Source organism: Canis lupus, chromosome X, assembly GCF_003254725.2.
Source record: "Canis lupus dingo isolate Sandy chromosome X, ASM325472v2, whole genome shotgun sequence".
Lineage (NCBI taxonomy): Eukaryota > Metazoa > Chordata > Mammalia > Carnivora > Canidae > Canis > Canis lupus.
In genome coordinates, this window is record NC_064281.1 from 26,492,035 (window position 1) to 26,504,978 (window position 12,944).

Below are 12,944 nucleotides of genomic sequence, written 5' to 3' on the forward strand. Positions count from 1 at the left end.
GAACACAGAAGAATAATTTTCTAACTCATTAAGAAAGCAAGAGAGTCCCAGCTCTTGGCTTCGTTCGGTTTACCCATATGGGACTGTGCAACATAAAAAGGTGAAAGAAATCCTAACAGAATGCAGCAGCTGGTTAAAGGCTATTATATTGAAATTTTCATGAGTTTGACAGTAGGCCAAAAAACTACAAAATGGCAAAGAGTGGAAAAGGCAGTTGTAACAGGTTGAACATTGTTGGTGATTATTTTTTCAGGGGCAATGAAAGCTGTAATCAAATAACCTGAAAGAGATGCTGGCAGGAATAAGAGAGCCCCAAGGGAGAGAGAATATGAAAACTGTAACAATGATGAATGCTATGGACTAATAAACTAGACAAACATGTAGTTTGAAGTATCAAAATCAAGATTCTTAGCATCATATGAAAAGCTGGTGTCAGGATGCAGGCATAAATGCTGTCTGATTTGCAAGCTAGAGCAGAAGATGCTGCTAATAACATAACCTCAAGCATGAGTGTACAACTCAACAAATAACTGGAACGGGGTTACTGGTGCAGAAACCTCTAGTTATTTAGATGATCAGTTTATACCAGCATTGAAAATAAAAAATTATTAAGTATTTTTTTAAAAAAAAAAGATCCAGAGGGGGCACCTGGGTGGCAAAGGCAATTAAGCAAGCTTCTGACTTTTGGTCTCGGATCTGATCTCAGGGTCGTGAGATGGAGCCTTGAGCTGGGCTCCTAGCTCTAGCTCAGTGTGGAGTCGGCTTGGGTTTTTCTCTCACTCTGCCCCTCCCTCCCTGTGTACATGTGCAAGTGCTCTCTCTCCATCCAAAATAAATTTAAAAATCTTAAAAAAAGATCCAGAGAAGACATCTGGCCTTGTGCCTGGAAATGTGTGCTTAAATCTCTTGAATGCAAGTCAAAACAAACAAGGTAACAAAGAGGAAGGACAGGGTGGGGACTGGTTGAAGTAATCTTATTATAAACTTATTAGTATTGTTATTTGTGGATAAATAAGGTATCTTGAATTACAAATGGCATTGGCCAGTGCATGAAGTCCACTGAACTTTGTACATCAAAGTAATCTGCTATGAAAAGAATCTTTTAGACAACAGTAATGTATAATAATAAATCACAAATGACATTAGTCATCTGTTTGTTGACAAAGTATATTTTCTGAACATGTGTTCTCCTTCCATTAGCTTAACATTTTAGAGGTATAGTTGAGAAATTCTATAATCTAATTTCAAATAGATTATATTGTTTATTTATTTAAAAAATATTTTACTTATTTATTTGAGAGGCAGCAAGAGAGCATAAACACGGGGAGGGGCAGAGGGAGAAGCAGACTCTCCTGCTGAGTGGGGAGCCCAATGCAGGACTCGATCCCAGGACCCCGGGATCATGCCCTGAGCAGAAGGCAGATGCTCAACTGCTGAGCCATTCAGGTGTTCCATGGATTATAATTTTTAGAGATAAGTGATCTCCATAAATTTCAGGGTGTTTTTGACAAGTTACATAATTCCTCATTCCTAGAAACTGATTACTTCAGAGGGTTTAAGGTCTCCAGACTCCCCTTTCTACTAATTTTTTCTGTCTGTTGCTCTAGGTCTCTTACCAGCAAATCAGGCAGAATGAAAGTCCTAAATTAAACATCAAGATTTGAGCTCTTTACATAGGTACCTGGAGAAACTGGAGTAGGTTGAGGGAGCATATCTGCAGCTAATTAAACAATGGATAGAATTCCTATGATTTTTAAAAATAAGAATTGATGTTAATGATCAAAATAAAGAATTTTAAAAATAAAGATAAACTTCTTGAAGAAAAGCTGAAATCTTAAGTTTTTGGATTTGGGCAAGACCATTCAGCCAGTCACACTCATTGATTCTTAGAGCTACAAATGACCTTAGACATCACCTAGTCCAACTTATTTTATGAATGAGAAACTAAGGTCTCTATAGGTTAAGTGGCTTGCCCAAGGCCACACAATCAACTCATGACAGAGCCAGGACCAGAACTCGTTTTCTTGTTTCCAGATCTGTGCCCTTATCAATACTGCCACCATGAGCTTCAGGTCTGTGAAAGAGCACTGGACAAAGGGGGGCACAAAGAGAGGGTAGCTGCTCTCTGATTCCACCAAGGAGCAGCAAGACACTAGTTTGTGAAGGTGGTGGTGGGGAGGAACTACAGGTTTTCTCTAATTTGTCTCCTTTTTAATTTTTGGACTAAATTCATGTCCATTGTCACACAGCAATGTCCTGGGATCTTTTGTAGTGAATGTAACATCAGGGAGAAGATAAATATCTAGGGAAAGAACACTGGGGGTGGGGTGGGGTGGGGTAGGGTGAACACTAGGAATCCCTGTGAGATATTTAATAAGCTTCAAAACAGGAATAATCTGGAGAATAATGGGTTGAAAGTGTTTTGGGTTCGCAAGTGATCCTCCAACCTTGGCAACAAAAGAAGAGTCTTGATCTAGTAAAGACCATCTCTTTATCAGAAAGGAATTGGATAAAGTGAGAGCTTTATAAACAGGTTGAAGAAGAAGTAGGTTCCAAACATCTTAGAGATGAGAACTTGTGATGACTAAGAGACTGGAGATGACTGGGAGGAGACTGAATTAATTGTTCCACAAAATATACAGTGGATATAAAGTCATACAGTGCGTGTCTAAGTTACTTTATCATCTAATAATATAGGTGATTTAAATAGGTATTTAAAATACATAGAGTGAATGAATGATTTTACAGAATAAAAACACTACAATACAATTTGAGAAGAAGAAAAATAAAAAGCAGGATCAAAGCAAACTGAAGGAGACTGCTTAAAGGTAAGAGATACCTTGTCTGGAAAACTTTAATAAGACAAAGCTTTCCTAAAGGATGTGTCTCTCCTTGAAAAGCCCAGAGTTCCCTCACTCCCATACTCCTGGGTTAACACAATTGAGGCACGCAATCTAATTTCTGGAGGACTGTGGTAATGAAGATCTAGGATGCTGATATTGCTTTAGAACTGAATTATGAAGAATTGATGGGCAGGGGAAGAACAGAAAGTGACCCAATAAAACATGGGGGGCCAGAACAACGGGAACGCATGGAGTGTTTTTAGTTAGACTCATGGCAGAAGTGGGTTCAAAGACTTTAGCTGGTACTGAGGATTATTTCATGAAGCCGACTAAATTAAATTGTTGAGGCAGTGGATTTGATTGCACAATCAATGGGAAACTGTTAAGGTTCTGTCATGACTCCATATCCTCCCTCCTCTCTCTTCCACATTGACCTGATGTATCATAATTTGTATTTTACACGGCATCCCATGGAAGGTGCTTCTAAGCACCTGTATTCCTTTGACTGACATAAATGGCCTCCGAAAACAGTATCATTCTGTTGTGGTTATGTGAAAAGTGCTGAGTGCTCTGTATTGAGAATGAACACCTCAGCTCCACACATCCAGGCCTGCTGCTGACTGCCTTTCAGGTACATGAACTATTTATTCACCTAAAATGCTTTGTGTACATAGAGGAGCAGAAATCATCCATCTTTGCCAAAAAAGAAATGTGGGCAAACCCCCAAATAAATGAAACTGTCCTTATAATTATTCACTCCCACTCTCAATAATATTACCTGCAGCTTTTTGTTCAATTGTGGAAAATCCACACCACCCCCGATCACAAAATACAACATATATGCTGCATTACACGGATTTTTCCTACGCAGCTCCCTATTGCATCGGCACATTTCCAGTGGTAATTTTAGCATGAGTAGACCAGCCAGGCTTCCTCAGGGAAGAAAGAACTAGGTACTATAGGCCAGGTTAACGTCACATCTCAGAAATACATTCATTTGCAAATACGCAGATTAGCCACAATAAATGCGCCTTTGGGAATGTGAGGCTTTCAACTTACTTGATATAGTAGGGCACTTTGTTTGGTGAGATGGCTCTCTCCCAGGGACCCTGGACAGAAGCTGAAAGAGAAAAAAAAAAAGGCAAGGAGGTCAAGTTCGCCACAAACAGGAAAGACAACATTAATCTCCAGAATTACAATTTTACAGTGATATTGGTCTGTTTGCTCAGTTGCCCATGAAGACAGGACGGATTAACCTGCTGTTTGGAAGTTTCTGTCCTAATCTAAGTGAAATTGAACTCATTCAGGCACAAAGATAAATGCAAAGGAAAAAGACCCGTTCCACCACTAAACCTATACAACAGATAAGAAACGGAATGAGTCGATTGACGGGTTTTCTCTTATGTGTCTCCATTGGGTGCTTTTCTTATAACACTTCCTGTTGCTGCTTCTCAATATCTTTTACTATTTGATTGACTGGGTTTTATTAGTTTAGCAGCTGAAATATCCCTGCGTGATAGAGTTACATTCTAAGTTATTGAAGCTTAAGCACTACACTTATCATTCCGATATGCTCGTTTGAGTCTTTGTTTGGTTTAAACAGAATCCAATCTCATCGACTGATAATATGTTTAATTGGTGCCACAAAATATCAGCTGACCAGCCCGATCTTATTGGAAAAAGACAACCAAAAGTGAGAGAAGAGCACCTGATACCAGAGTGTAATAAAACTTTGGTGATGAGTAATGAATCCTACAGGTGAAATTAAATTTCACATACTGGGAATTTGTTTTTTAACGACCATATTGTGTATTAGTCAAATCAATCATTTTTAAGTTGTGGTTTAAATGCTTAAATTGTCTGAGGTTTTTCCTTTTCCAAAGATGAGCTCTAAAAACACCTTTTATGTACTGTTTAATCTGATGGATTTTTTTCTTTCTTGAAGACAAAATAATCATGTTAGGATACACTATGCCATTTCCTCAACAATAAAATCTTCGTCCTGAAGAGAGTTTTTAAGAAACTGGAGTTTTAAGAGACAAAGAATATCATCGGGAATACAAACATAAGAAGCATGCTTATTAACATCTAGCAATTTTATGGGTATGTCCATTTTTTTCCTGGAATTTTCATCCTGCTTATAATTTGCAGCCCAGCTTATGCTGACCATTATTTCCTCCTATGAAAAGCTTCCTTCTAAATTAGTCTCACAGTAAATTCACTCCACAGTATATTGAGATGTAAGAAAACGTCAAAGCTAATATATCCTTGACTACACTGTATAATATGAAAGAACGGCTTCTAATAAAAGTTAACTTCACCCACTGCCAGACAATTTAAGAGTAATGAAACTACAGATTTCTTTGTTTTATACAGAGTAATAGAGGGATCGAATCACCCACCCTTCAACCAGACATGCTGCTTTGTACCTTGGTGATGTGTCATTTAAAAGATACAGGACATGGATTTGTATTTAGCCGCTAATTAGGCCTTTTCATTTTGGCAGACATATTTTTAATATGGGGAAAAAAGACATTTATCTGCTGTTTTGAATTAGTCCTCGCTTTCAGTGTGGCTCTATTCCTACCACCTCTGCCTTTCTCATTATCTGCCCTACCCTCCTTTTGTCTGTTTTTCTTCACTAGGACACAGCCCTCTCACCCTGATGAAGTGAGAAAGGAAGTGAGATCTGATTTGAGAACTTAGGCTGCATTTCCTGACCTACCTGGGCAGAGTTGGATGTTATAGGAACTTAAAAACTCAAGCTTTCTCTAGGAGGAGACAGGATAGAGAGCCAGAAATCCTAGCTCCTGCCTACTCAGCACACCCCCTTCTTAAAACCATAGAATTGCAGAAGGAAAAAGAATTTCTGAGAGCATCTGGTCCAGCTCTCACCAGCTGTATTGCCAAGCCTATGAACAGCTAAACTGAGAAACCACTGCTGTTCTTTCCTTAAAGGAGTCTATAGGCTGAAATCCACCATTTCTGTCATTATTCCTTTTCAGTTCTTTATCAGTCTAATGGTATAGAAATCATTTCTGATTTGGAGGATGCTGGGAATATCCTCTGATGGCAGAAGTGTCTGTTTGGATTTCCTATAATATACCTAGGTATCTGTCAGAAAGAAGTGGCCTTGGAAAGGTCTACTGGCTACCTAGTTGGCTCAAGGGAGGGGCTGGTGGCTTTGCCTGAATGGAGCAACCTTCAAGCAGAAAATGTAGCAAGAGACAGGAAACACAGTGGTGCCCAGCTGAGCTAATGGCTAGACCTACATTGAATAGCTACAATTGCCTTTGCATTGTTAAGCATTAAAAGGAAAAAAATCCAATAAAATGCCAGCGGAATACTCAGAATATACTTAAACTGAATAGTTGAAAAGATTTAAAAAGAATATTCTAAGGGGATCCCTGGGTGGCGCAGCGGTTTGGCGCCTGCCTTTGGCCCAGGGCGCGATCCTGGAGACTCGGGATCGAGTCCCACATCGGGCTCCCGGTGCATGGAGCCTGCTTCTCCCTCTGCCAGTGTCTCTGCCTCTCTCTCTCTCTGTGTGACTATCATAAAAAAATTCTAAGTTCCAGATCAACATGAAACTGAGCATTTATAACTGTGGATCTCAATTGTTATTTTTCCATACAGAGTATATGAACTGTATATAAAAATTATTAGTTTTTTTTGACACCTGTGTGGCTCAGCGTTTGGACGTCTGCCTTCGGCCCAGGGCGTGATCCTGGAGTCCCAGGATTGAGTCCCACATCGGACTCCCTGCATGGAGCCTGCTTCTCCCTCTGCTTGTGTCTCTGCCTCTCTCTCTCTCTCTGTGTCTCTCATGAATAAATAAGTAAAATCTTAAAAATTGTTAGTTTTTTAAAATAAGACAAGCCTTTTGTCTTTATGTGCAGCTATCAAATAAATCCAATGGTAAAGTTCAGTGAATTTTTTTGTGCTAGGCGATGTTTGTTCCCCCTTGGACTCAACAGTTTACAAATGCACCTAAGCAATTGCTTTGCAGTCATCATTTGAAACCCTAAAATTTTCTACCAAAAAATTTTCTCGATGAAAAAAAAAAAAAGAAGAAGAAGAAAAGAAAAGGCAACTAACAATGGCCTTCCCCATTCTGCCCACCCCCTCGCCCCATCGCTGCCACAAACACACTGGACCTACTTGCTTTGGAAATAACACACAATCCAACTAACATTCTATGTAATTAGATTCAGTGCTCCTTCTCAAGAGACTGTTAAAAGGTTGTGGGCAATTTTGCTTGGGGCTGCCAGAGGATTCTGGTCTTGCACATATTCAAAAGTTGATCAAATATACGGTAGCTCTTATAAGTGTGTCTGAGAATTATCATTTCATTTCTTGCAGGGGTGCCGACACCAACAACAGCTGTTTCTTATCTCAGTGTACCAGTGGAAGCTTGTCATCATTCACTAAGCTAGCCTAGGTACTAGACACACACATCTTTTATGCCTAGCGTGTCCATTTTTAGTAGCCCATCAAAAGCAGATTTATTGGCAAGTAGTTTTTATATGACACGGTACTGTCCTTTGGTATTTTCTTATACAGATGTTTCTCTAACCACTACGTGTAAATCCAATGCAGCTTTGTGATTCAGATTCTTGAGTGTAAAAAGCATGCATTATCATAGGGCACCAGCTCCAGGGGGGATTGTCTACTGAATTTAAATAGCAAACTGCACGTGAGTTTATTCATTCCAAACCAACCTCTGAATTTCCCCTTGCGTTACAGATGCAGTATGTTATTAAGAGCAAGAAAGGGTAGCAGTTCTACCTTCAAATGCTTTTCTTCCCTCGAGGTGACAGGATTCAATACTGTGCCCAAGGTGGTTTTGAAAATCACAGAGGCCACACTATGTAGGTGAAGTTCTTATTTCAACCATTTTTTAATGCATGATGAACAGAATGTGCCAAGCGATGCACCCTGGTGTTAAGCCATATTTTAATCGACACAGAGGCCTAACCAGAAAATTAAAAAGAATACTAATGTTATTTAAACTGTGCCAGAAGAGCACTCTCTGGAATTCAGACCCAAATACATTCATTCATCTTTCTATTTTTCTTCTATTTGGTGGACTTGGTGTCTAATAACATAGTTCGATTAAAAAAAATGGGGACAGATTATAAAAATAAATAATATAGCATTCACTGGAAACTAAATAGAAACCTCACCTATGGGGTTAAGAAAAAGGCATAAGGGAGGATTGCTAGCCACAGGCACTCGGCTTCTCAGAAGGAAGCCAATTCCAATAGTGGTTTTATGGGTATATTCTATCAAGGAAATTTACTCTAGAGCAATGTTTCTCCATCTTTTTTCCCTATCCGCCCCCAAAGTCTCCCTGCTAAGTATCTTTTTAGCATATTTTTTCCTAATCTTCCTCCCCCTGTCCTCAATGAAATTTTGATATCATAGATATACTATATGTCTGTTGATGTATCGTGTGTATCTGTGCTTTACCTAAAAAGTAAAAAATTTTTTGTCCCCTAGGAACCAATGTTTGTCCCTATGGGGGTAATACCATTCCCACTGAGAATGCTTGTTCTAGAAAGGGTGGGCAGGGGGAGGAAGGAAAATCTCTTCTGTGCCTGAAACATGACCTCAAGTATGATGCTCATCATGACCGGTGAGGTATTATTATTTTCAATTTGCAGATGATCAAACAGTTAAGATCACATGGAATAGTGTGTCTAAGGTCCTAAGTCAGTAAGTATTAGGTCCTAATTTTGGTTTATTACTCAAGTCAGATGATTCAGGAAATGGAGAAAACAAACATCCTATGTGTCTACCATGTGCTCCACACTGTATGCTCCTGAATGTAATCCTCCCAAATACCCGATAGAGTCCCACTATTCCATTATTACACATGGAGAAAGTGAGCCTCAGAATAGGCCAGTAAATAAACCCAGGTCACGGCAGCTGGTAAAGGGCACATCCAGGATTGCAACCAAGTCAAGTTTGTCTAGTCTCTGTGCTTTATTTTATCATGTATGGTACATAGCAGGTAGTCTATAAATATGTGCCAAACAACTGATTAAACAAATTAATCTTAAAAAAGAATATAATGTCTTCTAGTCCGAGTTCTTTACACTCTGAGATCTAAATTTATCCACTACATGATTTCCACCAAATGATTTTCCAGGGGCTGCTGGAAGAACTTCACTGCTCTTAGAAGGCCTCTTTAGTATTCCCTGGAGCTTTAGTGATGATTAGAAAGAGCTTCCTTTTGCCCTCCTGTCCTCTTTCTGCCATCTTTCTGTGTCACCATAGTGGTGTGCATGAGTGTCTTGGCAGATGCTCTCAAGAACATGAACAATACTAAAAAGAGAGGCAAAAAAAAAAAAAAAAGAGGCAAATGCCAGGTTCTTATTAGGCCATGATCCAAAGTCATCATCTAGTTTCTCACTGTGATGATGAAGCATGTTTGCATCGGTGAATTTGAAACCATTGATGATCACAGGGCTGGGAAAATTGCTGTGAACCTCATGGGCAGTTTAAACATATATGGAGTGATCAGCCCCAGATTTGATGTACAATTCAAAGATCTAGAAAAATGCCAGAATAATGTGCTCCCACCCCACCAGTTTAGTTTTACTATACTGACAACCTCAGCTAGTATCATGGATCATGAAGAAGCAAGAAGAAAACACACAGGAGTGAAAATCCTGGGATTCTTTTTCTAGGGTGTAATGCATATGTGCATATAAAATGTGTCAATAGAAGAAAGAAAGAAAGAAAAGTACAGTGAGTAAGAGAAAGAAAAAGAAAGAGCGAGATTCTTTTTACACTGGTCAAAATCCATATCTCTACAATCTGTAATCTCCACGATCAGTCCTATTCTAGAGGTTTAAATTAGATCCTTTGATCAGTTGAGAGAAACTAATTTCAATAGAGCTGAGACCTATTTTCATCTGAAAGACAAAAACAGACCCTGGAAAACAAAAACAAAAACCAACAAAACAAAACAAAACAAAACAAAAACAAACAAACAAACAAAAAAACCAGACCCTGATTCCTAAAGAAACAAAGCAATACCTAACATCAACTCATTCATTATTCAATACATTTTTATAGAGCACCTACTATGCAGTAGGCACTTGGCAAAGTGCTGGCACTAATGCAGTGAATAAGACATAGTTCCTGATACTTTGCATTTTAGTCTCTAAGGATATTTTTCAATGAACACATCTAATATTTACCATTAAAATCAATCAGTGGCTATCTACCAAACATACATTATGTGCTCAGCTACACACTAGGTATTTACAGGCAGGGGTGGAATAGGGTGGCATGTGGTGGGGAAAGAGGTTCTAACATATCCCATGCCCTCAGAACATTATTGAAATGAGATCAGCTTTTAGAAAACATATATTATAATGAAAATACACCAGTCAGAGTCTTGGCCAGAAACAGATGGCACACTCCTATCAGCTAAGTTGAGTAGAATTTAGTAAGAGGGCTGGTCATAAAGATCTGTGCAGGGGGTAGGGAAATCACAAGGGATAACAGTAAGAACAGGAACCATTGGCATCCATAGGTCTGAGGGACAAGAAGAGACAGCTGTTGCCAGAATAGAGTCAGGGAGGGGAAGGAAGACGCAGGAGAAGGAAAGGGAAAGGAGGAGAGAGGGGGTGAGAGGGAGAGGGAGAAGAGAAAGAGGAAAGAGGAAAGAGACAGGATAAAGGCCAGAGCTGTAGTAACCAGGAGAATGGAAGCCATCTTGGCCACAATCTCCCAGAAGCAAACACGAAGACAGAGCTGTGAGTGGAAGTAGTTTGAGCTCTAAATCAAGGAAGCACAGGTACAGAAGCCGGAAGTAAGGCAGGGAAAGGAGCCAAGCCGATAACGGATGAAGTACTGCTTTGGGTACCTGGGGCTCACTGCAGGTGAGGATTTCAGCACAAAAGACACTTCAGAGTTATCCCCTTCTGCCCACCTCTGAGGAGTGAAGGAACTGGAGTATTTATTTACTACTGTTTAAGAGCTACTCCTGGAGTATGAGGCGGGGGGCAGATCATTAACTTTCTGGCCTGCCCCTTGAGCACTGGTGAGCAAGGGTTTATGGCCAGTGAAAGCCTTGAAAGCAGAGTCACAGGTGTGTGTATTGGAAGGCGAGGTTTGGTGTGCCTGGGCCTGGTGAATACGTGGGGAAAGGCCCTGACAACTTAGGCTACAGAAGATATGTGCTAAGAACAACTGAAAATAAAGATGTGAGAAATCTGAGTTCCTGATCAATATGGAGTCACCATTCCTGCATCTCTCTGGGTTTCTATGTGAGAGCTTTATACAATTCTACTTTGTGTAAGCCACCATTAATTTGAGTTTTCTGTTACATGTGATCAAACCAGTACTTCTGACTGAATCACTCCCACCCACCCAGACCATCTATGGCTGTTCACATCATTCCTGGCTCACATTTTAAATGGCTGAAGAGCATGCCATTAATGGCTGTACCATGATTTATTGAAGAAACTCCCTCTTTGGGAAAATTTAGATTGTTTCCAATTTTTTACTGTTGTAAGTCAGGCTGCAATGAACCTTTCTGTAGATAAATCTTTGCACGCAATTTTGCCAATTTTCTTAAGCAAAATTCCTAGAAATATATTTATTTCATTGAAGGCTAAGAATATTTTAAAGACATTTTATACAAAGTACATTCTTGCCAGCAGGAGTCTTTCTTTATTGATCCAGGAAGAAAGGGAAAAATCCATTTTCTGCTGGTCAATGGCATTTAGTTGGTATAATTCTTAAGGTACATTAGATGTACTGACTGATACAGATTATTTGAGAACATGCCTCTCACACCCCTTCTTTCCATGACAGATTGTAAACTTTCTGAGTTCAGAGAGGCACTCAGCACATCGGCTTTCTGTCTCAAAGCCCAGCCCAGCATCTTGAGAGGTATGCAGATCAAGTAGAAAGTGTCCAGAACATAGATTCAGAAGAAATCGATTTGAGTCCTGACTCTACCATCACTCCCTAATCTTCAGCAAGTCTTGTTTTCTTCCTGAGTCTTATTTATTTTATATGAAAAATAGGAATAATGATATCTCCCTTGCTGAAAAGCTGTCAGGATAAAATGAGAAAATGGATATGAAATTGCTTTGCAAAATGTTAATCACCATACAAATAATGTTTGTAATCACATACCTATGGGATATTGTCTGAATGTTGGTAATTCTAGAATCAATCTCTCCACCTCAACTAAACAGCAGTTATTTTCAGCCCTTGCATCCACTCCTAACTACTAATAATGTGCCACATACAAGATAAAGTGTGGCAGAGAGAAATGCCTTTGAACACTAACTGCCTGGGATTACAGTACATGGTTCTCCATCTTTGCCTAGACCAATGGCATCTGCCCAACAGGTCCTTCATTCTCAGGTAGACATTTGTCTGATATTCATCAGCATGAATGATGAATCAATTGGTCCATATTGAAACAGTGGGAAAGAGATGGCCAGAGACTGTTTTACAATCAGAGGATTACAACAATGTAAAGATAAGAACACTGTTCTTGTGCTACCATATACAATGGATTGGAAGTAGGAGGGTGGAGTTCAACAGGTAGCTCCTAAGTGGATTTAGTGTCCATTCAGAGTGAGAAATAACACATGACTGTACTTCCTTTTTTATTTTTTTATAATAAATTTATTTTTTATTGGTGTTCAATTTGTCAACATATAGAATAACACCCAGTGCTCATCCCACCAAGTGCCCACCTCAGTGCCCGTCACCCAGTCACCCCCAACCCCCCCGCCCACCTCCCCTTCTACCACCCCTAGTTCGTTTCCCAGAGTTAGGAGTCTTTCATGTTCTGTCTCCCTTTCTGATATTTCCTACTTATTTTTTCTCCTTTCCCCTTTATTCCCTTTCACTATTTTTTATATTCCCCAAATGAATGTGACCATATAATGTTTGTCCTTCTCCGATTGACTTATTTCACTCAGCATAATATCCTCCAGTTCCATCCACATCGAAGCAAATGGTGGGTATTTGTCATTTCTAATGGCTGAGGAATATTCCATTGTATACATAAACCACATCTTCTTTATCCATTCATCTTTCGATGGATTTGCCAACATTTAG

The 12,944-nt window shown here is 39.5% G+C and overlaps 1 protein-coding gene and 1 pseudogene across 16 annotated transcripts in view; one reads left to right on the forward strand and one right to left on the reverse strand.

Annotated features, from left to right (window-relative positions):
• The window catches only part of DMD (dystrophin), a 2,170,621-nt gene that overhangs the window by 206,701 nt on the left and 1,950,976 nt on the right, over positions 1 to 12,944 (reverse strand). For all 16 annotated transcript variants that reach the window (XM_025439443.3, XM_025439430.3, XM_025439477.3 and 13 more), the window contains one exon: positions 3,903 to 3,963. In XM_025439443.3, coding sequence (XP_025295228.1) covers positions 3,903 to 3,963 — 61 coding nt within the window. The remainder of the gene's footprint in view (positions 1 to 3,902; positions 3,964 to 12,944) is intronic.
• LOC112654878 (40S ribosomal protein S15a-like) lies at positions 9,131 to 9,538 on the forward strand (annotated as a pseudogene).